Below are 24,448 nucleotides of genomic sequence, written 5' to 3' on the forward strand. Positions count from 1 at the left end.
CTACCCTTGCCATTACGATCGCCAAGCCACTTTATTATTTAAACAGCGAGGCTTTTACTCTCTCTTCCTTTCTGAGTCATATCGCTGTTTCTCCTTTCCCCCAAGAACGCCGTTTAGGGGTGGAGGTGTAATCGCCTTGTTATTTCACCCCGCCCCGCCTGTTTAGCTCTAAGGGAAGACTGTTGGAACTTATTTCTTTTTCTTGGTGGGAGATTGCTGCTGGCGCATGCGCCACAAATAACTTCCGGTCACCATTTTTTTGTATTTTTACTGTCAAGGGACCGCGTGGCTGCGTTGAGTGCTAATTCAATAGACTGTGTGAGGTAATCCTTATTCCAGATTGAAGGGTTTTTTCCCCACAAAATACCCTGAGGAATCATTACACCCTCATTTTCAACATATTTGAGGTTTTTGTTAATTCGTGTTGTTGGCTCAACCCTCACAGTTCTCCCTATCCAGCGGCACAACAGCAAACACCTAGGCCAGCATCTGCCTGTGCAGGGAAGCTGTTGAAGGCCTGTGAGTGATTATTTGGCCTGCTAGGCATTCTCAATTTGGCTGATTGGGACATCCAAATTTGATATATATTTGCACATACACTCTGATAATATTAATCACACCAATATAATGATACTGGCAACTTCATAACAATAATAAATGAATTGTTGAGATACAACTCAATTTTGAAGCAGATATCCATATTTAAAAGAAAAAAAGAAAAAGAGAGAAAGAAAATACGGGGGATTTGATTTCAAGGCACCCTGTCCATTCTTGGCCAGGTCCCTGGGCGTGCCAATCGTCTATACAATATAGCATTAAATAATGAGCGAACTGGTCCTTCCATAATCACAATGGCAGGGGGTAATGGTTCACACTCCTCAATTTCAAGGGACAAGTCCAAATCTCAACACAATCCTAAGCAAAAAAAAAAGGGGGGGGGACTTCTAAGGCATCAGAAAAGGATGCCAATAGGCGCCACAAGGCTCTGGAAAAACAAATAGATAAGTGCACATGGGAGGCACACAGGACCTCTCAAGCCTTTTCACCACACAATCCAGAGCCGTCCTCTTTCCTCCCTCCTACCCCCCTAGGTCTCTCCCGCTCATCCAGGTGTAGCGTGGCTCCCCATAGTCAACAGGTCCAGTCAGGTCAATCACCAACCATGCGAAGAATATCCGAAGCGACGTTCACACCAATAGCTGCTGGTCTTCGACAGGAACAATCTCTTCCAGAGGATGTGCCAGAGTGAATGAAGACCTGGATGGAGACCGCTATCTGTCAGGGAATTGCAGCAGGCCTGCAACATGTGGTTCTGACCAGGGATCATCCCACACCCGCTGAGTATGATTCACAATCAGTTCAGTCATTGGCCAGGTCAGAGCTACACTATACCCAGGTACAGTGTCAAGGGGGTATGCTCCTACAGGAGCCACAGGAGAAGGAGCAGGAAGAGGAGGTGGAAGAGGTGGAACACATGGACCAGAGTGAATCAGAATCAATGCATGATTCTGGCCTTGTCAGAAGCAGACCCCTTAGAAAGGGGGATGTCTGAGGATGAGGGCATCGCTCCCGACCAACCTGTATTTACAGGCTTGTTCCGGCCACAACTTTTCAAATCTCTATTGTTCAAGGCCAAAAATACTGCACAGCTGGACAAGCCGGCCCCTTCTACCACTCCAACTCCATCAGACAGGGGACCAGAGGATCTCATTTTCACCCAACCTGTAGTTGAGGCAGGCATGATTCCAGTCCCTCACATGTTTGCAGACCTGGTACAGAAACAGTGGGCTTCTGCAGCAGTGTACCCAGCCCCCACTGATTACGACAGGAAATTCCATCTGTATCACCACCATGGAGAATTCCGCCAGACAGGGTCTTGTTAACCCCAAAACCCCTTCAACATCCAGACCCTCAATGGTTGCACCTGACCATCTGGAGTTTGAGCAGAGTCGTCTGAAGAGCGAAAAGTTTTCCAACAGAGTTATCACCACTATCCAAGCTTCGAGATGCCCCTCAACAACTCACATCTACAATGCCACGTGGTCCAGTTTCTACAAATGGTGTACCAAGTCTCAAATTGATCCCATTTCTCCATCTGTGGCGCAGATCCTAGAATTCTTACAAGAGGAGCTTGACAAGGGATTATCACCTAATACGTTGAAAAGACAAGTAGCGGCCTTGGCATCAGTCATCACTTATGAAGGTCTCCTATCCCTTTCCCATCATCCATGCATACAGTGTTTCCTTCGAGGAGCCACAAACTTATGCCCGCCAACAGTTCACCGTTATCCCACTTGGGACCTTAACAAGGTCCTTCTTGCACTCATTAAGTGCCCTTTCGAGCCCTTGCAATCATCAAGTCTCCAATTTCTGATGTATAAAGTAGTTTTTCTTGTAGCGATCACTTCCGCTCGTCGTATTTCAGAACTGGTAGCCTTGTCAATCAGGCAAGATCTTTGCTTCTTCCATTCTGACAGGGTTGTCCTTCATCCCAATCCTACATTCATACCCAAAGTTAATTCAGCCTTTCACAGGGCACAAGAACTGATACTTCCTAATTTTTGTCCCAGGCCATCCCAAGGGCATCGGCTGGACATGAGGCGAGCGTTACAAATATATATTCACTGCACAGCCTCTTTTAGAAAAACGAAGGCTTTATTTGTGTCTTTTCAGCCCAACAACCAGGGATGCAAGGTCTCATCCTCCACAATAGGCCATTGGCTACTAGCTGCAATAGTGAAAACGTATCAGACTCAAGCACTTCAGGTGCCCAGGGGCATTCAACAAGGAGCGCTGCAACATTGGCAGCATGGGCCACGCAGGCACCAATCACTGACATCTGTCGTGCCGCAACCTGGGCCTCTCCATCACCTTTCATTAGGCATTATAAAATAGATGTGTTTGAATCAGCCGAGGCCTCTTTTGGCAGAAGGGTTCTGCAATGGGTCCACAGGGACCAGGAGGGGATCCCAAGACAGACGGAGTCCCTCCCGTAGGACAGGCCAAGCTTTGGTATGTCCCACTACTGGATGCTCTGAGCAGCTCGTGGGAGAAAGGGTGTTGGTGCTTACCTGACATGCCCATTCTCCTTGAGCTGCAAAGAGCATCCAGCCCTACCCTCTTCTGTCTGGTGGGATCCTGTTTCAGCCAACGAATTTTTACAGTATTAAGGGAGAGGGTGTTTGTTTCTCTCATCTTTGCCAAAACTGGGGAACGCTGGGGAGGAGTCCCATGGAGGAGGAGGAGTGTTCCGCAAATTAAGCCCAGCCTAGATAAGCAGAGACTGAAGCACCTCCCACTACAGGATGCTCTTCGCAGCTCAAGGAGAACAGGCGTGTCAGGTAAGCACCAACACCCTATTTGTACAACTACATTTTGTTTTGCATTGTTTTGATTCATGACACCTAGTTACATCCCATTTAGATATTGTAATGATTTTATATTCTCCTGAATAAATAATACATTTCCATTGGTGCAAAAAGTAGCAATTAGGTTGCTAATTACTGGATGATAGATCATTTTTTACCAATTCTGAAGGGTGTGCATTGATAACTTCTTTTTCAAGATGAATTTATAGATGTAGGTTTTGGTATCAAAATGCTGCAATTCCTACATTGAGAAATATGTAACAAAATGTGAATTTATATTTGGAATTATAGAACTAGTCTATATAAGGGAGTTGCAAGCTAGACAACCATAAGTTAATCACATTTAGGAACAATCAGTTTAAGAAGAAGAAACTTAATATATATTTGATTGTTCAAATAAAGCAAGTAATAGTAGAGGATAATAAACTTTATTATTTATAATATTGTTGACCAATATAATAAAACCAATAATATTTTACATGATTACAGCAGAAATTAGCCTCTATCATTCTGGGAAAATATTAGCCCATTCCATACTATTTCCTATTATAAAATATAACCAAAGTATCATAGGGGATATTAGCTCAGTTTTGATAAGTATTTAAATTGCAACTACATGAAGTGTAAGAGTATTCTGCAATCCTATCCTTGTTTACTTGAAAATAAATCTCTCTGTATTTAATAGAGCTTGCTCCTAGTAAGCAGCAGAATGTTCAGGATGGCAGCTTAAGGCTGTTTGAATAAAAAAAAAATTTCTGGCAGAACCATTTAATCCCAAACAGTTAACATCTGCTTGTCTGCAAACAGTGCTGGTTAGATTTCCCTCTTCCCGCCTCCCTGAACAAATCATACTATGTTAAATGACAAAAAAAAATAATGTGCCAAAAATATTTAAAGTGCTGCTTGCGAACAATTCTGGTGTTCGCATATGTTCAGCAGACTCCAGCAGTGGATGTCTTTTTCTCCGTTTGGTTCTTCATTTTCCAAAATGTGATAGGCCACCACATCCACTTTTACTTTGTAATTTGTCAGTGAAGACTCCTATCAAAACATCTTTACAGGAAATCCTAAATGGCGATAAATTGTATCAAACAGCATTCTATTTTTGTTCGTACTTATTTCTCATCCATTTTCTGGTCTCTAAAGTCTGCTATTACAATCACATTTTAATAATCCAGAATATGGACAGTGCTTAATTTGATTCAAGAAAGCTGTGTGTTTTGTTTTATACTTGAACCCTTGTTATTCTCCCATGAGCTGTTCAGAGAATCCAGAAGTGGGAGGTGCTTCAGTCTCTTCTGGAAAGGCTGGGGTTAAAACTCCAGGATGCTCCTCCTCCTCCACGGGACACCTCCTCAGCGCTCCCCAGTTTTAGCTCAGCCTTCATGGTAAGAGATTTTGCATTCCCTGACTGGAACAGTTTTCTGATTCAGGTTTGCTCTTGGGTTATTTTGGCTTTTAAAAACCTTCCCCATTTAATTTGGCTTTTTCAGGCTTGTCCCTCTATTAGGTTACCTCGATTAGTTTAAAAAAAAAAACAGTTTCTTTGTAAATAGTGGAGCCTGCCACTCTGCAGGCAGCTTGAGGCTACCGCCTCAGGCAATTACCTTATCTAACTTTCCAATCGTCTTTCTGCGATCGTAGCAGAGCGCTCGCAGCTGCGGCTCATTTTACCTTGCCGTTTCGTCTGACAGGACAAAACATTTAACTCGCAAGTTAGAGCCTCAGCAGCAGCAGCTCATTAGACGGCTCAGACATTAGCAACGGAGATTCTGCTTCCCGCCCTTTTCAACAGCTGGCTCAAGTTCGCACCTAATTATCACAGGTGCCTTTCCCTGCTGGTTTCCCTTGGTTTCCATTTCCCAATGGAAGGGGACAACACCTTAAAAAAAAAAAAACCCGCTCCAAGACAAATAAATCCCAAGATAAGCCAGTGGGCCCCCCAAAGGCCTCTAAGGCAGCAGATAAGGATGCCCATAGATGGCACCTAGCTTTGGAAAGGCAATTGCAGAAACGAGCCAGGGAGGCAGACAAGATGGCTATGACACAACAATCTGATCAGGACCCAAGTCCATTGTTGGGGCCCTAGGACTTATCCACCCAGCCCAGGCAGGCTGTTTCTGGACAACCTCCCATAGGCACATCTCCTCCAATGAGCACTGCCCGGCTAATCCCAGAGGCAACCTTCTCCCCCACGGTTGCCGGCCTTAGACAGGAGGAGGGATTACCTGAGACTATCCTTATCGAAATGAAGCAATGGATGGAGATGGTGATTCAAAGGGGCATTGCGGCTGGAGTTCAGCAATCCATCAGGATCAGACACTTCTTGGCCACTTTGGATGCGGGATCCCTGTCCGCTCGATCCTTTGCGTATATGGGACAACATCAAACTCAGGTATTCCCCAATATTCCTAACATACCAGCCCAGGGCCTTTGGGAGGAGGTAGAATTTGAGGATCAGGATGTTCCCATGGAGGTGGGGTTGATCCATCAGATGGACTTGGTGTTGTCAGAGGCTGACCCACTAGAACGGGGAATGTCGGACGATGAAGGCCTCATTCCAGACCAACCTACTTTTCTGGCCTTTTTCATCCGCACCTCTTTAAATCCTTACTGTTCAAGGCAAACAACACCGCTAAGCTAGGCACATCAAACCCTCATCCATTGTCAACAGGGTCTCAGGACGAATCCGAGGATCTAATATTCTCACAACCAGCTAATGAGGCGGAAACTATTCCTGTCCTTCGTATGTTTGCTGAATTAGTACAAAATCAATGGGCATCAGCAGCATCATACTCAGCCCCAACAGGGTACGATAAATGATATTAAAATTTAGCACCAGAGTTTTCAAATTTTCTCAAAACGCCAGAGGTGGATGACCCCATTGTGGCACTGGCCTCTTCTTCAACCTTTCCCAACAAGGCCAAGGAAGCCCTGAGACTGGAAGAAAAGAGAGCACAGTTGGCACTCCATACGGCGCACATTTCTGACGCCTGGGCCATAAGGGCAGCTACAGCAGCGTCTTTTTTTTTTTACACGGTCCTCCCTATGATGGTTCTTCCACTTCAGGGATATATTGCCGGCGTCAAATATCAGAGCCCACCAGGACATAGCTAAAATTACTGCAGCAGCAGAATTCTCCACCGACGCCACATTTAATGCAGTCAAATTCTTGTCTAGGGCCATAGCATCTCACGTATCAGCACGGAGACTGCTATGACTCAGACATTGGCAAGCGGATACCAAGCATAAATGCAAGTTAGCATCAGCCCCAATATCGGGGGATAAATTATTTGGCAGTGTCTTGGAGCCCCTCCTTATAGAGAATAGAAACAAGAAAAAAGTGCTTCCCCCTTACCTTTCTTACCTTTCCAGTGATCCGGAAGAGCCACTTCCAACGTCCGGATAAAGGTACTGCACAATGTTCTCCGATCACTCCGCTGGTGGTTGGAAAACACGATAAACAAGGGGTGTCCTATAAAGGAACCTTACAGGGCAACGATCACAACCGATGCCAGCCTGGTAGGATGGGGAGCTCACTTCCAATCCCACACTGCGCAGGGAATTCAGACTATTTCCAAACAATCACAAAGCATCAACCTGTTGGAGCTGCGAGCAGTTCACCTGGCCTTACGCAGCTTCTACCCCTTTTCCAATCACACCACGTTCTGGTCATGACAGACAATATCACAACCAAGGCCCACATAAACAGACAGGGGGGTACCCATTCCAAACTTCTGATGCTGGAGATGGCCAATTTGTTCAAGTAGGCCGAGGCCAATCTGTTTTTGCTCAAGGCAGAACACATAGCAGGGGCCTTAAACACACAAGCGGACTGGCTCAGCAGGATCATGATAGATCAGGAAGAGTGGCATCTACACCCGCCTGTCTTCCAGGAAGCAGTGCGGAGGTTTGGGCAACCAGTGATTGATCTATTTGCCTCTCCTCTCAACACCCAATTGTCCTGGTATATTTCAAGGTACCCGACTCAGGGAGCAGAGGCCGTCAATGCCCTGCGTTGTCAGTGGCCTCCCAGACTTCTATATGCATTTCCTCCACTCCCAGTAATACCCAGGTTGATCCAGAAGTTATTGGAGGAATGAGCGGAATTGATATTGGTTGGCCCTTATGGGTCCAGGCGAATGTGGTTCGCAGACTTACAGGACCTGTCGAGAGAACAACCTTGGAAAATTCCACCATCAAAGGTTTTCCTCTCCCAAGGGCCGATACTTCACCCGAACCCACAATGGCTCAGTCTAACCATATGGAGGTTGAGCGGAGCCGTTTAAGGGATCAACAGATTTTAGAGGATGCTATTGCCACCATTCAAGCATCCAGACGGTCCTCAACAAATCGTATATATGAGGCCCCATGGTCCGCCTTCTGTCGCTGGTGCTAGGGGTCTAAGATTGACCCAAGTGCTCCATCAATACAACAATTATTGGCCTTTTTACAGGAGGGGTTGACCAAGGGCCTATCTCCAAATACTTTACGCAGACAGGAGGAGGCTTTAGCCTCGGTGATAGCCTGGGGTGACCTCTGGTCCATAGCGCACCATCCACATGTCCGCAGCTTTCTTAAGGGTGCTGCAAACTTACGACCTCCTGTAATTCACTGCTATCCCACCTGGGACCTCAACAAGGTATTAACCGCACTTACAACTGGCCCGTTCGAGCCTTTAAGAACCAATAGTCTTAAATTCCTGACATATAAGGTTGCCTTCCTAATTGCAATCACATCAGCAAGGAGGATTTCCGAATTGGCGGCATTGTCAATGAGAAAGGACCTGTGCGTGTTTCATGCGGAAAGAGTGATTCTCCGATTGGCTCCATCATTCACTCCTAAAGTAAATTCAGCCTTCCACAGAGCACAGGAGTTGGTGCCTCCAAATTTTTGTCCAAAACCATCTCATAGACTGGAGCATCAATGGCATCAACTTGACGTTCGAAGGACCTTAAGCATCTATCTAGACCGCACAGCGGCATTTCGAAAATCTGAGGCTCTATCCTATCCTTCAACCCATCCACTTTAGGGCAAAAGGGGTCATCAACGACCATCGGTAGATGGTTGAGAGCCACCATAGCTACCATAGTTACGAATGCCACCATAGTTACGAATGCCAGTCCATCTCAGTTCCTAAGGATATTGCAGCCCACACAACAAGGAGTGTGGCAACATCAGCAGCATGGGCCACACGGGCTTCCATAGACAAAATTTGCAGAGCAGCAACTTGGGCTTCACCATCTCCCTTTCTCAGAAATTATAAAATTGATGTCGATGCCTCAGCAGACGCTTCATTTGGCAGAAGAGTCCTGCAGAGGGTCCACAGAGTTTAGGAGTGGATTTCGATCCAGACAGAGTCCCTCCCTAAGGACAGGCCAAGCTTTGGTATGTCCCACTTCTGGATGCTCTGAACAGCTCATGGGAGAAAGGGCATTGGTACTTACCTGATATGCCCGTTCTCTGTGAGCTGTGAAGAACATCCAGCCCCACGCATTTCTTTCCATCTGGTAGGGTTCCGTTCCAGTCAGGGATCTAGATTAGGTGATGAGTCCCAGACTTTGGCACTCAGTCTTCACAAAACTGGAGGACGCTGAGGAGGTGTCCCGTGGAGGAGGAGGAGCATCCAGGAGTTTTACGCCCAGCCTTTCCAGAAGAGACTGAAGCACCTCCCACTTCTGGATGCTATTCACATCTCACAGAGAATGGGTGTATCAGGCGTACCAACACCCTTTTTATTGCCCTAGCTTTCAAACAAAGAATTAATGAGAAATTGTCATTGCATTCCTATTTTGAAATGACAAATCAGCTCTACTTTTTCCAAAATTAGGGTGAAAATCCTTCTTGGATAAAAAGAATGGCATGCAAGTCAGATATGGAATAAAAGAAAACTCTCAAAGAATTAAATGACATATGAGAAGCACATACAGTATAAGACTTTTGAAAATCTTTTTATACATTAAATAAATAAAATAAGTTCTCTTCTGCTATCCAAAATGCCCTATGCATGGTAATATATCCCTTTATCACTTTCTTGTTTAAGGAAATAGAATTGGCCACCTACTTAACCTTAATGTCTAATAAAATGCCGAATTTGGATTAGTTCAGGTGAAGCTTCCTATAAATGTTTCTGCAATAGGAAAAGAAAAATGTCTTCTAAATCCAGAGTTCATTTTTCAAATGAACTTTTTATTTTGTGGAAATGTATGAAAACCAACTGTCTGTGCCAAAAACAAAGGCAAGTAGTGAGTTTGCATCTTCCTCCCATTATTTTACAATATAGATTTGTCATCAACAGAAGAGAATATATGTGGCTGAGGGTTAAACCCTGCAGTCCTTGGTATTCTCCAAGCTTGGTGGTTTTCCTGCAGACATTTCATTACCAAAGTAGGAAACATCAGCAATGTTAGAAGGGGATGGGGCTTGCAGAGTGGAAAAGGAGGAAGAGGAGGAGGAGGACTGTGGAGTCCTTGATGCCTTGATGTTTTTCTTGCAGATGTTTCATTTCAAACTAGGTAGCATCATCAGCACTTGGGTATCATCAGAATTTTCAACATGCAAAATAATATTTTATATGTAGGTTATATGTGTGAGAACACTATATGTACACAATATGTGCTGTATATTATACAAAAAAAGGAAATAAGGTTTCCTGGAAATAAAAAATAAAAATATTTTGCATTTAGTGAAAATGTTTTCATTTAATTTTCAGTTATGTAAAAACAAATGAATATTTTTTTAATATACTGTGGCAAAATGTAGAAAATGGAGAGAGACTTCCTAATTTTTTTATCTTTGGGGCACCAGGTAAAGACTCTTTAATCTCCAAATATTTTGGCCTTTTGGTTTTTACAATATTGGCACTTTTAAAATCTTTCAATTTTGTCTATCCTTTTAGGTAGACAGGACAGGAAATACCCTTTGAAATACGCCTGCTTAAACCCTCCTTAGATATCCAGAATATCCTTAGATACATTTCTTCTGCCTTTGTCAAATAATTTTGACCAGAGTTTAATTATTCTTGACTCATTAAATTGTTATTATTTCAATTTTATTAATATAAATTTTTAATTCCAAGATTTTAATGTTCATATACTGTTTATATATTTTGATGTTTTATTATACATCACCCACAGTCCTTTGTGGGAGATGAATAGTTCAGAAATGTGAAATATAAATAAATAAAAATTGACTCTGATAACTAATGAATTGAATTAATTAATCTTGCTTTGAGTGAGGTGGCATGGATAGTAATATATACACTTCTATTTATAAATTAATATATAACAGTGTGCACTATATTTCAATATGGTATTATCTACATTGGCATTTTCTGTGTTATGATATGCAGGAAAATATAAGGAGAATTTTTTAAAGAATTATCTAAATTTCTACAGAACAAGGCACAATAAAGAGCAAGGAGAACAAGTACCTCTGATTTAGGTACTTACATCCAAGTTTACAGTGTTGTAGTGCCATTTTTCATAGTTGTACTTGGTAACAGTTGCTTAAGTCTGATTGATTGGCAAGAAGGTTTAAATAGTAATCCAATTTAATCAACATGGTTTAATTTAGTTCAGGATTCTGGATTGGGTTGTGCAACTTTGCTTTACATTTTTCCTACCATAAACTACAAGAAAGGGACATCTGGGACATTATATTTGGGACATTACATAAGATGACAAAGAAGGTAACAGTAAGAAAACTAGAAAAACGTTGTTCCTTCTCTACTAATTCAGAAGATTGCATTCCATCAATAAAAAGATCCCTCTTCAGCATCCCTTCTTTATAAGCCAAGCCACAAAACTTGTACAAAATTTCAAATGTGCGTGCTTGGATAAATTTGGAAGAGGGGATTTTCCTTTCATTTATTTTCCTTCTTTCCTGAAACGAAAGAAGCATAGGCGAAAACTAATTTATCAGTTATCTGCCTACCTCTATGAGGAAAAGCTGAGTTGGAGGGACACCTTTTTCTCGCTTGTCAAACAAAGCTGAAATGTCAACAAGATGCAGGAGATGCTGGCCATCATTAAATCTGCAAAGGAAACCTGGTACCCTGTGTGTTAATTACAGTAATTCAAGATGTTTCAGGAATATAGTCACTTCTTTTTCTTTCGGCTGTGAAATTGATTCAAGTTTCTGTTACAATTCCTTCAACTGTGTTGCAGTCTTCTAGAAAAAAAAAAGGCTAATGCTGTTGCCTGCGTTTCCTAGCATATGTTTATGATTGCAAAATATGAAGCCTGCCTGATTCTCTTTCCTCTCTTGCATTAGTTGTCCCTATAATAATAGAAATATGCTGTAAAGCTGTAGAACATGACCGTCGTAACATTTCCCATCCCTGCTGTCAAGACTAATATAAGACATTTCAGCCAACCATTAGCTCTTCATTCATGGGACTCTCTGGGTTGACACTTGAAGTTTGAGTAAATAATGAAGTTCAGATGTTATGGTGTCTCAAAGAAAGAGAGAATCGTCTGATGGCACCAGTGTGATCAGAGTGTACAATATATCTGATGTAGGAGCTGGAGATAGGAGACTCAAGAGAAAACTTAGTTCCTTTCTGGAAGGAAATAAGCCTGGGTATCTATCAGTCTCCATACATTAGGGACTATCTCAAGAAAATTCATGATACTCTGTAAAAGCCACATAGTGCTTTCAATATGTATTATATACAAAAGTGTACTTTTGTACAATATCAAATAACAAAACTGACTTATAGAATAAGAAAGTTGGAAGAGACCTTTGGAGGTCTTCAAGTCCAACTGCCTATCAAGCAGGAAACCCTATACCATTTCAGACAATTGGTGTCCCAATCACTTCTTAAATTTCTTCTTGGTAAACCTCTTTCTTGTCATATTCCGGATTCCAGTGTGTAATTCATTTGTTCATAACAAATGCATTCATGCATATACAATGTGCGCATATAAATCATTTGTGACTCGGGCTTATGATTTAATCCAAAAGCAATCATTGCTATACATTATCGTTTTATATAGTAATAACCCTTCCCCATATATCCTGAATGTCAGGCAATGTACTTGCATAATTATTGGATTTTTTTTTAAATAGGCATCATTTTCTGAGTAGTCTATTAGGTAACTGTGAAGCATGAAAGCAGGAGATTTCTTCTTTATATAGCATGTACACAAAGGGCCTTGATCCATATTACCTTTGAATGCCTTTGACTGAAGTCCTTAGGGCTGACTCTAAATGACTTTTTAACAGGGTAGAATTCTCATGTGATGAGCTTTATCATCTAATTATGCCTGTTTGTACAAAATAGTCCCCAAATGGGGGGAAAAATCAAAAGTTAACAGCTGAAAATCTAGCTTCCAGCTATTTTCTCTAGCACATTATTTAATTTTTCTTATTGGAAACAATTTCAGATAGGGATGCATGAACCACTTGAAATCCAGCTGATTATTATTTACCTTCTGAAAAATCTTAATTTGTTAATGTTCAAAACTTTCACTAATATTGAGTGTTTTGTGCACATTGGCTCTAATATATGGAGCTCTGCATACAATTTTCTGAATTCAAATAACGTAGATAATGTCTTCTGAAATGCATATATACATTTCTTAACAAGAACATTTGAATGTAGAGAGATGAATACTTTATTCATTACTGCCTCATAGATCACATATTTCTTTTATATCCTTAACTCTATTCAGACACCTCATAAAGATGTCCTGAATGAAGAGTAAATATGTTGTTGCCATGGCTTTTAGGTTTTTTTGAGTAATTTTATGTCTGCATGGACAATACTTGGTAAAGATTTTTTTTCCCATTAAAACAAAATAATGGAAAAAAATGTCTTAGGACACTCTTGTATGGAAAGGCCATGGTTAGGTATGAAAAAGAACTACAATAAAATAAAATGTGAATCTGAGATGATCTGTCAACAGTTTCCATTGGGAAACAGATTAAAAGACACACAGTACTGTAGTGACCTGTTTGACAACTTCATTTCCATGATTTACTCCTTACATAGATCTTCAACTTTCTTCTAAAAAGCTGAAGACAGTTTACATGGAACCAGTCCTTATTTAATCTTCTGATCAACTTTGTGGGGTGGTTTGAACTGAAAGCTAGTGACTGGCCTAAAGTCTTTCAATGAGACCCATAGAAAAGTCCAGGAACCTGAAGAGGCCACTGAAAACTAAGCCTAACAATATAATGGCTGTATCATTATACATCACATTATACTGAAATTTATACCAAACTGGTAAATTATTCTAGGCTAGTTTTAATGCAACTCTTGTCCTTTTTCTCAATAATGCTTAGATGGTCACTTTAATGCATACTGATATATAAGAAAAGAAGGAAGTGTGGGAAATAAAATTTCACTAACTTCCCATGTACAAAGTATTGCAGTTAGGGTAAAAGTTAAATAGATTGGTGTCTTATGATGACCTGAATATCTCTATTATAATGGTTTATGGGGAAATTGTAGATCAATATTCTGATCATGATATGAACTGTACTGTGCCAGATGCAAATGAAAAGAGTTGTTATTTCTACACATAATCCAGGGCTGTAGGAAAAGTCAAGATTTCTGCTTAAAAAATTATTAGAAGGTTGATGAGAAACAAGAGGCTAATTTATAGAGAAGAATAGATTGCCATGAGATGTATTTATCAAAAGAAGAATTTAGACTTATCAGCAAGACAAGTAAATGCAAGATGAAATCTGTGGAACACACTGTCTAGAGAGAAGAGAGTAGTTTGAAAGAAGAAATTGGATTAACCCTACATTGTTTATAGTGAAATTGTTTGAGAACTCACAGCACTATAAGACAGAGTTCCATAGTGATGGGATGGGCTTCCTCTGCTGTCTATTTCATAATGCAAAATTAAGGAAAAAGAGAGAATTGCAGAAACATCCACCAACTCTTTCTTTCTTTTCCAGCACAAATCGAAGTGATACCATGCAAAATTTGTGGCGACAAGTCCTCTGGAATACACTATGGGGTTATCACCTGTGAAGGCTGCAAGGTACATAATGTTTATATGTCTGTGTTGTCACTGCATTCTGTGGCAGCTCCCGTCCTATTTGGATTAAACGAGAGTCATTTCAACAAGGGTTTTCAAAATGGTACAAAAATGTCAGCCAATCTCCATGATCTCAAAACTACACATGTGATTTTTCTGAAATATTTGAGGACATGTACAAGTAGCACAAAAAGAACACGTTCTCTGTAAATATAAAACAGCCTCTTAATAAATATAAATGCACACATCTCTTTAAATCAAGTCTTGCTTCTAGCTCCTATTTCAAATGAGTGCGAAAAAATTATGACATTTGAATGAAAAAGATTTGAGTTCCCCTCTGTTTGGCTTAGTCAGGGGAAATAAAAACTGCCAGCACAGCAGGATGTTTCAGTTTGCCATACTTGCCACAGATTGCAGGAGGGAGGGGGAGAGAGCAAATGTGTTGAATATAAAATGGAAAAGAAACATCTATTTAAGAAGACATTGCATATTCTGTACATATTCTAAAATATCACTCTATTGAACAGGATTTACTCCTGATAAGCATATATAAGATTAAAATTTTTTAGCAATATTATTCAACTCTGACTAATAAGAATTAAGATTTGAACTGTACTTCACAAAGCTGAAAAAAAACTCCTTCATAATCAGATCATGCTACTTCTTCCTTTCTTCTTTAAGGATATCAAGTTTTCTAGAAACTCTAAAGGTATGGTTAATAAAAAGGAACAGCTTCATCATTTTTATAGATTGTACAGCTGAGCACTGCCAGTCAAGAGGTTTTGAAGATAACTCTTTATTTAAATCTGTTACTTTACGTTAATGTTTCTCAAACTTTCTCTGTGGATTTCAACTCCATGCTGGCTGGGGAATCGTGGAAGTTGAAGTCCACACATCTTAAAAGTCCAGTGGTTGAGAAACCCTTTTCTGTATGACATCATTAATTTCTCACTTTTGAATCCTGAATCCTTCCAAAATCTTTGGAGTTTCTAGAGCAGGGGTGTCAAACTGCCGGCCCATGGGCTGGATGTGTCATGCACTGCCCCCGCCCATACCTGGTTTAACAAAGTGGGAAAAAGTCCCAATATGTCACATGATGCCACCATGATGCCACAAGTTTGACACCCCTGTTCTAGAGAAAGGGGTGTGTTTAAAATTATCCTAATTTAACCTTTGCAACAAGTGTGAGAGAAACTTTTAAAATGAGAATGCAGGTGGACTAGCCTTATTCAGAGTATTGTAGCTTAGCAGAGACTTGTGTTAAAGCACTAAAGCTAACATTAATTATTATGCCAACTTTTTCCGGACTTGGCAAAATTTCAAAAATTATAACACATCCACACACTACTTTAGTTGCAAGGATGATTCTGAGATGTTGCCTTAAATACAGAGATTTAGCTGTCTTTCTTTTTCTCTTTCACTAGGGATTCTTCAGGAGGAGTCAGCAAAATAATGCCTCATATTCCTGTCCAAGGCAGAGAAACTGTTTAATTGACAGAACCAACAGAAATCGCTGCCAACACTGCCGACTGCAGAAGTGTCTTGCCCTGGGAATGTCTCGAGATGGTAAAGCCCTAGCTTTCTGATTCACGGATCAGTCTTTGGAACCGTTCTTCCTTGCAGTCTGTTTTCCCATTCCCAAAGTAAAGGCATCTTTCTGTTCGGTGACATGGATCCCTGCTGTTCCCTAAACAGAAGGCTTTGTAACTAGAGGGGTTATGATGTCAAACAGAGAGTAAAATTAATCCAACTACAAGATGTCGTAATGGAAATTTGGAACAGAATTGCTGATAAGAATTAAGCTAAATTTCTCAACAACTATAATGGGATTTACCAGGCCTTGGTTTAAGTAGAATAGTGGAATACAGCATTTGCTATTTTATGCATATGGCATTATGCATTTATCAGGTCTTTTCGCATGCTCCCCCCTCATTTGTCTATTAAACTGAGAGAATACTTTAATTTCAAAAAACAAACATTGCTCACAACAGGCCCCAGAGCAGCGTATGATAATGAAAGTTTTTTAACCCCCTAAACAACTATTATTTTAACTATTATTTAGAGTCCACAAAGTCCCTATGTGACTGAGATGGGCAGCTTAAACTTTTCATAGATGGATGGATGGATGGATGGATGGATGGATGACCACCGAATCAAAATTCAAGGCAGCATACATGTTGAGGTATTCCCCGTTAGGAGAATGAGTGCACTCAGGGAAACGTAGTGAGAGTGGTGAGGAATAACGCACAACCAGCATACAGATACACTGAATAGTAAAATGTAGGTTTTACTTCCAGTAAACTGGGAAACAAAGTCCAACAAACAGTCCAGATCATACACAGTTAAAGCAGTTAGTATCAGTCCAGGGATAATCCAAAAACAAAGTCCAGTATCATAAAAAAAAATCAGTAAACTGAGTTTGCTAACAGTTGCAAGACTCACAGCAATCCAAGCAGAACAACGATCAAGCAAAAGGCAATAGGGAAATGCAAAAGAGAGAAACCAGGTTTCTAGCTCCATCTTATGGCCGTTGGAAGAACCTCAGCCAATCACAATTACAGCATTCTCTTAAAGATACAACAGTATTAAATGACTATCCTGGTTTATATATTGCCAACCCAACTGTTAGGTGACTATCATTCCTAACAATACAGAATTAAAAATACTGTAAGGAAGCACAACTAGAAACAAAATACTAGTGCACTGAGTAAATGCACAAAAAAGAAAAATTCAGCCACCAATCATAATCATTACAATTGATAATGGGAGAAAACACCTGTATTGTCTGTGCATGTTTGAGGGACACATGCTGGAAATATTATTGATGAGATGAGCAGCATATAAATTTAATAAATAAATAAAAATATTTGTTTATTTGCTTCTGGTTTTTAATGAAACAAAGGGAAAAGTAACATTACTAACTGGGATACAGAGCATTTAGTAACTGGCAAATTTAAAGAGGAGGAAGCAAGCCTGCATTGGTTGCGCTCTCTTCCCTCGGCTGTTCACCAAGACATGCTGAGCAATAACGGGCTGAAAGTGCTGTCAATCAGAAGCATTTTTCAGAACTCCTCAATCCTTATTGGTATCATAATCAACTTGGACATTATGGAAGGAAGCAAAAGCAACTTTATGTGAGAACTCCTTGAAGAACATTCAAAAATGCAGCTGTTCCACACTGCAGTAGTCCAAGCAGCAATGGACATTCCTCCATATGCCCAGGCAACTCCTCTTTTTTACAAGCTGCACTGGTTGCCAAAAAGATTATGGCCATAATTCAAGCTGTTGTTTATTATTTATAAAGCTCTATAGCACATATGTGTTGACCTTTGAGTCAGTCCATGCAGTTTTCTTAGCAAGATTTTTGCAAATATTTTGCCATTGCCTTCTTCCTAGAACTGAGGGGGACTGGTCTAAGATCACCCATCCATGCCTAAGTCAGAACTAGAACTGTGTCCCACCTAGTGCCTTAACCATAGAACAAACTGGCTTCTTGGTCTAGTACAGCATTGAGCTTAGTTACAGTATTTGAAGGACTGAATCAGCCTGCTGCAGGTCCATCCATTAAGCAATGTCATCTGATGGAATCATGAAAGTGTGCTTTCTCTGTCACAATATCTGTCATTTGGAACAGCATTCTCATAGAGATTTGAATAGTCCCAATCTTGATCTTCTTCAGGCAAGAAGAAGACTCATCTATTAAAGACTCAGCTTAAAGACTCAGCTATTCCCCCAGGCCTTGGACTAGAGTGAAAGGAGGACTTCTTTGTGAAACTGGGTACAGAAGTCAGATAGTGGGCTGCTGCTTCTTGGTTACCCATTTCTTTTTCATTGATTAATTGTTTCCATAGTTTGATTTTATTGTTGTTCACCAGAGTCAGTCTTACAAATATGGAGGAAAAGGAAAAAGATTGGATTATGTTCCAATATTGCTGAAAGCAAAAAGATGATATGAAAATTGGTGTGGTTAAATGCACTTTGCAAAAACAACTTAGGTGGAATTACCAGCTTGTTTGGGTCTTTCTTTTTTTAAGGAAACAGGGGATTAAACTAGAATGCAATGCATAGGAGAAGAGAGTCTACTACAGTTAATTTTTGAAAATAAATGCAATTTCTTGAATGTTTTCAAAAACACTTTAGGAAGAATGAAGCCTAAGATTGAATAATGTTAATATACAAGAAGCTGCATTTTTGATAAAAATTATGTTATGTTAAAGGTCACCTCCATTATGTTCTTAGGGGTTCCAGTGCAGTAAATATAAAAGTTCTTGAGTGCAGCTGCTAGTGATGTGTCCTTGCTCTGTTCCATTTTTTGCATTTATTCTTCATATTTTATTTATTTTACTTTAATTAAGAAGGCCAAATCTCTTACCCCAGCCCTCATAATGGCAGCAAGTCAAATAGCGACAATGAAATGAAAGATCTCAGAATGTCAGAAATATTCATTTTTCGGTAGTAACATGCTACTTCCTGAGCATTCCCTAGAGAAAGGACATGTACCTATGCACTTTTGGGACAACCGTGACCTGGATAGTTCCCATAGACATACTTACCCAGTGTCATGTCACTTTTGTTACCAAATATTACCTTCAAGCTAGAAAGAAATGTTTATTCTATAGTGTTTATTGTGGATCAGAGGTGATACCTCCAGATATTTTTGAATTGGAGATCAAATGAACCCCAGTCAAGATAGCTAGGGGTTTGGGTTGATAGGAGTTTTAGTCGAGCAATTTCAGTCCAGCAATAGGGCTACATTTTCCCTGGTCAACAGTAGCCTCTCTCTCCCTCACTCCCTTCCCTCTCTGACAGAGAGAGAGAACAAAGGGGGTCGGAATGATGAAAGCAACTTTGTGGCACACAACATGAGCTCTGCCCCTTCGGAATGTGGGTCATGATGTCACTCACATGTCGGAAGGCAGCAAAGCTTGCAATGCTTGACACTGCTTTCATCATTCTAACAAAAACAGCAAGCATTCCTGCATGATGCTGTCCTCAGCTCTGTCCCAGCCTATTGAAAAAAATGGCTAATGAAGATGGCGATATTGCTTTGCATTATGACTGACAGTTTTCTTCCTTTTCTTGTCACAAGAAATGAACCCTTTTATTACTTTAAGGTTATACGTGACAAATCCTTTTCTGGGATGTAATCCGTAAATTGTGCTTCTTTTTGAGGAAGTATGATTCCTGTAGAGTGTTTTCCTTAGTCTGTTATTTCCCTTCATTGTAACCTGTATAACATTCTCCCCCACCTCCCCCAAAAACGTGTGAAGGTAACCGCCCCTGTTGACAGATTGTGATAATAGGGAGTTTTGGGCTTGTTATCTTCCAAAAGTACTAATCCTGTTCGTGCACAGATTAAAGGTTTGGAGAACATTGACAAATCACACAGGATATACATCTGAAGAGAATATTTTTAGAGAGCCCTGGTTTGCTGCACAGGAAACACGGGGAGATGAAAAAGCAATTGTGAGGCTGCTCATTATGCACGGCAGGATGGTAGTTACCTGGCACTCTAGGAAGAATATTCTCTTGATTTCAGTCGAACTCAGGCTAGGGTGAGCAATTGCAGTGAGTGAGCCTGGGAGACTAGGCCCTACAGCTCCCTTATCAGGAAAAGACAACCAGCAAAACAATATACATACAAGGACAACAGGTTGTCAATTTGGGTGACAATATCCTATGGTCTAACTGTCTCTGTCAGACTCTATCTTTGTGTGTTTTTAAAAGAAAATATTTAAAAGATTCTTTGTTTCTTCCAGAAATCTCAAGATCAATTAAAAAGAATGTTTAATTCAAAAAACTCAGTTTTTAAATAATTTGGAAATTATTCAAATACTTTTTAATTATTTCAATCCCTAATCTGCAGAGGAATATATTGCATCATTTTCTTCCGCTATGCTAGGAGTGGAAGACAATCAGTTAAAATTAAAATAATCTTTTTTTGTAACATTAGGATAATTTCTGTTATCCTAAACATTATAAAACAACAAACAAACTGATTTATTTTTTAAAAATCATCATTGTTTTATAGATATAGATAGATAGATAGATAGATAGATAGATAGATAGATAGATAGATATTCTACCTAATAGATTTCTAGAAGAATCAGAAGGCAGACTATTTTGATTGAAATTTACAGAACTTCAAAGAAGAAATCAACTGTAAAACAATCCTGATAAACCTGATATGTGAATCTATGACAATAATGAGTATGGAGAATCATCTTTCCATTAAAATTTCCATTAAATCCAAATTACCTAATTTACATCCATTTATGTTATATCTATAATTATATAATTGACATAAATAGTGTATGCAGTAAAACTTCAATTCACTATAATGGACAGACCATTAATTTAACTAACAAACTATTTATTAAATAGAATGAAGTTAAAGCTAAACATTTCTTGTTGCATCTGGAGTCATTACTTTAGGTCTATTATTTTCTAGTAGATTATTCTCATGATTACTGGTCTTAAGGTAAAGTTGCTGAGATTTTCCAAGGGAATGATGCAGAAACATCTTGATTCTGTACTTTAATAATTATATAAAAGTAAAGCTTTTCTCACCATGAAGGTGGAAACAAAACCGAACTGCTTGAACTATTATATGAACAAATTTTCTCTCCCATTAAAAAATAGATAAGCTCATAGTTGCTCAATATTAATTCTCTTTGAGTTCCTGTACAGGTTATTTCAACCTCTGTACAGTAAGGATCAAATATATAGGGCTATATTTCTCTGTGGTCTAATTGGGACAAAATAAGATATTTATATGCAATGATTTTTTTAAAAAAATTGCATACTGAAAAACAATCTCTACGGTGCCATGGAGCTTCTTATACTGAATGAATGAATGAATGAATGAATGAAGACTTCCAGTGATCGACATCTTATACCATATAAAAATTTCTCAATAAATGTGGTTTCTTAAAATCCTTCGCTGTTTTGTACGTGTCCTAAATCCATTCAATTATGCTTTATGCAATAACCATTATTAAACCACATATTGACATAGTCTTTAAAGATTAATGATCTCTAAACCTGTTTGAAGCACTTAGTACCCTGTACTTGGCATAGAGATCAAAGTGATATTTTTAAAATAAGGATACCAATGTATTTTTGAAATTGTTCTTGTTTCAGCTGTAAAGTTTGGAAGAATGTCCAAGAAGCAGAGGGATAGTCTCTATGCTGAGGTACAGAAACATCAGCAGCGGCTGCAGGAGCAGCGCCAGCAACAGAGCGGCGAGGCCGAAGCCTTGGCCCGAGTCTACAGCAGTAGCATGAGCAATGGCTTAAGCAACCTGAACAATGAAACGGATGGCACTTATTCAAATGGGCATGTCATTGACTTGCCGAAGTCAGAGGGTTATTACAGTGTGGATTCTGCTCAACCCTCCCCAGATCAGTCTGGCTTAGACATGACCGGAATCAAACAAATCAAGCAAGAACCTATTTATGACCTCACTTCTGTACCAAACTTGTTTACCTATAGCTTTTGCAACAGCGGACAATTAGCTCCAGGGATAATCATGGCAGAAATAGGTAAGACAATCCTGTCTTTGGTGGTCAGTGTCATTTTCACAATGGTTGTATGTCTATCCCTCAAGCTGTGAGGTTGCATTTGAAACGGGTTGATCCTGTCTGACTAGGTTTGTTGTAGAGTCAGTTTACGGAATTCTAAAATGTTTACATTACTTTAATGGAGCAATTCATGATTTGTTTATGAAGCTGAACGCCACAGTCAGTGATAAATCAATCAAATGATAATTACTAAATAGAGAGCTTGTATCAAAAGAACTCATTATCATGAGAGTTTAATGATCTTTTTGACAACTAGACACATTCTTGTCATCAAATCGCTCTGAAAGTGGATCATTAATAGGACTGGCATGAAAATTAATTATAACGCAGAACTTTGTGATCTTGCATTGAAGACTCAAGATTTACATCAGCATTTGGCATAGATAACTTCACACTGTCCCTGTTAATTCGTTGGAGAATTTTATTTCAAGTGTTAGGCATAATTTCTTCAGTTGTGACTCTGATAATTGGCAGTGTAACCTCATTGTTAGGTGTCTTGCATAGGGAGAAGGTGATGACTTTATGATGACCAATATTTTCTATACGCAGCTATGTTAAAAGACATAATTAGTTTTCAACCAATGATTTTTGTATTTGTTAGAACCATAATTTATTCATCTTGTAATTCCATTCAGTAATAAGTGCTTTCTAAAAACTCTTCTTCTCGGGCCAAAGTTGACTTTCTAGCTAGAAAAATACAGCCATAAATATCTGTTCTGGTAGCATTTAAATACATTTTTGAAGAGGAATAAAAATAGACTACTTCTGGGCAATTAGTCTTGGTTGGATTTGGAGATGTACATCTGCAAGTTGAGGGCAAACTGGCATGATCCAAGCTACTTCAAAATTCAATGCAAAACAGATTTGTGCATATTCAGTAATGGGCAAGCATCAAAATGCCTGCAGCTGCTTTTGTTCCTTCCTTTCTTTGGCAGAATAAAATGATAGACTTTTTAGAAGGAATTGACCCTGCCACGTTTCAGCCAGATGCAGTCAAGGACCTCACTAAATGTTTGAAATATTTCCCTGGTGCCATTTTTAAGGCAGAGATTAACAGGGATGAGAAAAGAATAGCACAGCAGACTCTAAATTGTTCCCCCAAAAGGCTTATACATCAGTGGTGAAAGTATCCTACTTCCTGATACATAGCTGAAATGTATTGTTTTTCAAAAATCATTTAAACTCTAGCCCCTTTGTTTTCTGGGATCCTGAGATTCACATGTAGTGAAGAATTCCCATTGACTTGCCCTTCTAATCAGTACAATTTCTGAAGTACCAGGTGTATTGGGATAGCTGGATGGCAAACATGGCTGCTCCTGAAAAGAAACCTCTCAGAAAGGGATACCAGGCTGGAGAAGCCCATTGATAAACTTTTAGAGCTTGGTTGCCACTCTGTCAGTTCATTATAGCAAGTAAGCTGGCGCACTGTGGTAAAAGGCCATAGAGATATGCAGGCCATGAATAGGTTGGCCCAAAGAAAATGGCATTGCTGTCCTCTTATTCTTAAAAGCAGTGAGTGAGCCCTTATAAATCCTCTCTCTTTCTTGATTTTCAATTGATATTCTGCCTTTAATCAGTGAAAGAAGCTGGGCAGCTTTAGAAATGGAAAAAAATATATAAATAAATGTTAATCTATTCACTCATAATTGAGAAACTTACGCCAGCACAGATCATGCAGAATTTAAAACTAAGATATGGCTCCAAAGGGCTGTTGGACTGGTCATCTGTGAAACCATATTCAAAATGCTAAGAAATGCAGAGCGCTCTAAATTGGCTGGCAGGATCATCACAAATGTGTATTTTAATTCTGTTTACACAGGAGAGAGCAGAGTTAAGCCTTCTAGCTGGCCACATTAACGAGCATTGAGTACTAAGAAAATGAACGAAGCCTGAAGCACTACCACCCATCCCATCCCAAGAGAGGTCTGATAGGCAGAGAATTTAATGAGGCGATAAACTCATTGGCCAGTCACTTACTAAATGTCAGGAAAAATACTTCACACACACACACACACACACACACACCGTCCGCCCCCAGTCTTCTCCATATATGGAAGTGAAAAAGCAAAATTGCATTTTGTCTGCAAAAAGCCTCCAAAGCAGCGGAGAAGCCACGGAGTCTGTAACCACTTTGGGGCCATCTGATTCAGTTTGCTACATCAAAGCAAGTCCCCACTTCATTTTGTGAATCTGCTTCCATGGGAATTCAACTGCATCTTTGTCAGAGTGAAGCACCCCTTTGAAGCTTTGCATAGCCTTGAGCTCCAGAGCTTTCCTAAAACCACAGACTAATTAGAACAAAGCAATAGCTCTTTTGGGGCTGTCTTCTTAAATCTGCTGGGTCTTGGCTGATTATACTACACAGACTACACCTACCAAAGTAAGCCAAAATATAATTCATTTGCTCTTAACTTCGCATGTGGATATCCTAACTGTGCTGCAAACATCAAGATGACCGCTAGCTGGCATCGAAAGGATCGTTAACACTTTTAGTCTTTG

The 24,448-nt window shown here is 39.8% G+C and overlaps 1 protein-coding gene across 1 annotated transcript in view; it reads left to right on the forward strand.

Moving 5' to 3' along the window:
- RORB (RAR related orphan receptor B) overlaps window positions 1-24,448 on the forward strand; it is a 136,744-nt gene that overhangs the window by 81,316 nt on the left and 30,980 nt on the right. The window contains exons 2-4 of the mRNA XM_026703969.2: window positions 14,283-14,368; window positions 15,790-15,931; window positions 21,509-21,910. Coding sequence (XP_026559754.2) covers window positions 14,283-14,368; window positions 15,790-15,931; window positions 21,509-21,910 — 630 coding nt within the window. The remainder of the gene's footprint in view (window positions 1-14,282; window positions 14,369-15,789; window positions 15,932-21,508; window positions 21,911-24,448) is intronic.

The sequence above is a fragment of the Pseudonaja textilis genome, chromosome 2, assembly GCF_049901715.1.
Source record: "Pseudonaja textilis isolate UNSWEBS1 chromosome 2, rPseTex1.2, whole genome shotgun sequence".
Taxonomy (NCBI): domain Eukaryota; kingdom Metazoa; phylum Chordata; class Lepidosauria; order Squamata; family Elapidae; genus Pseudonaja; species Pseudonaja textilis.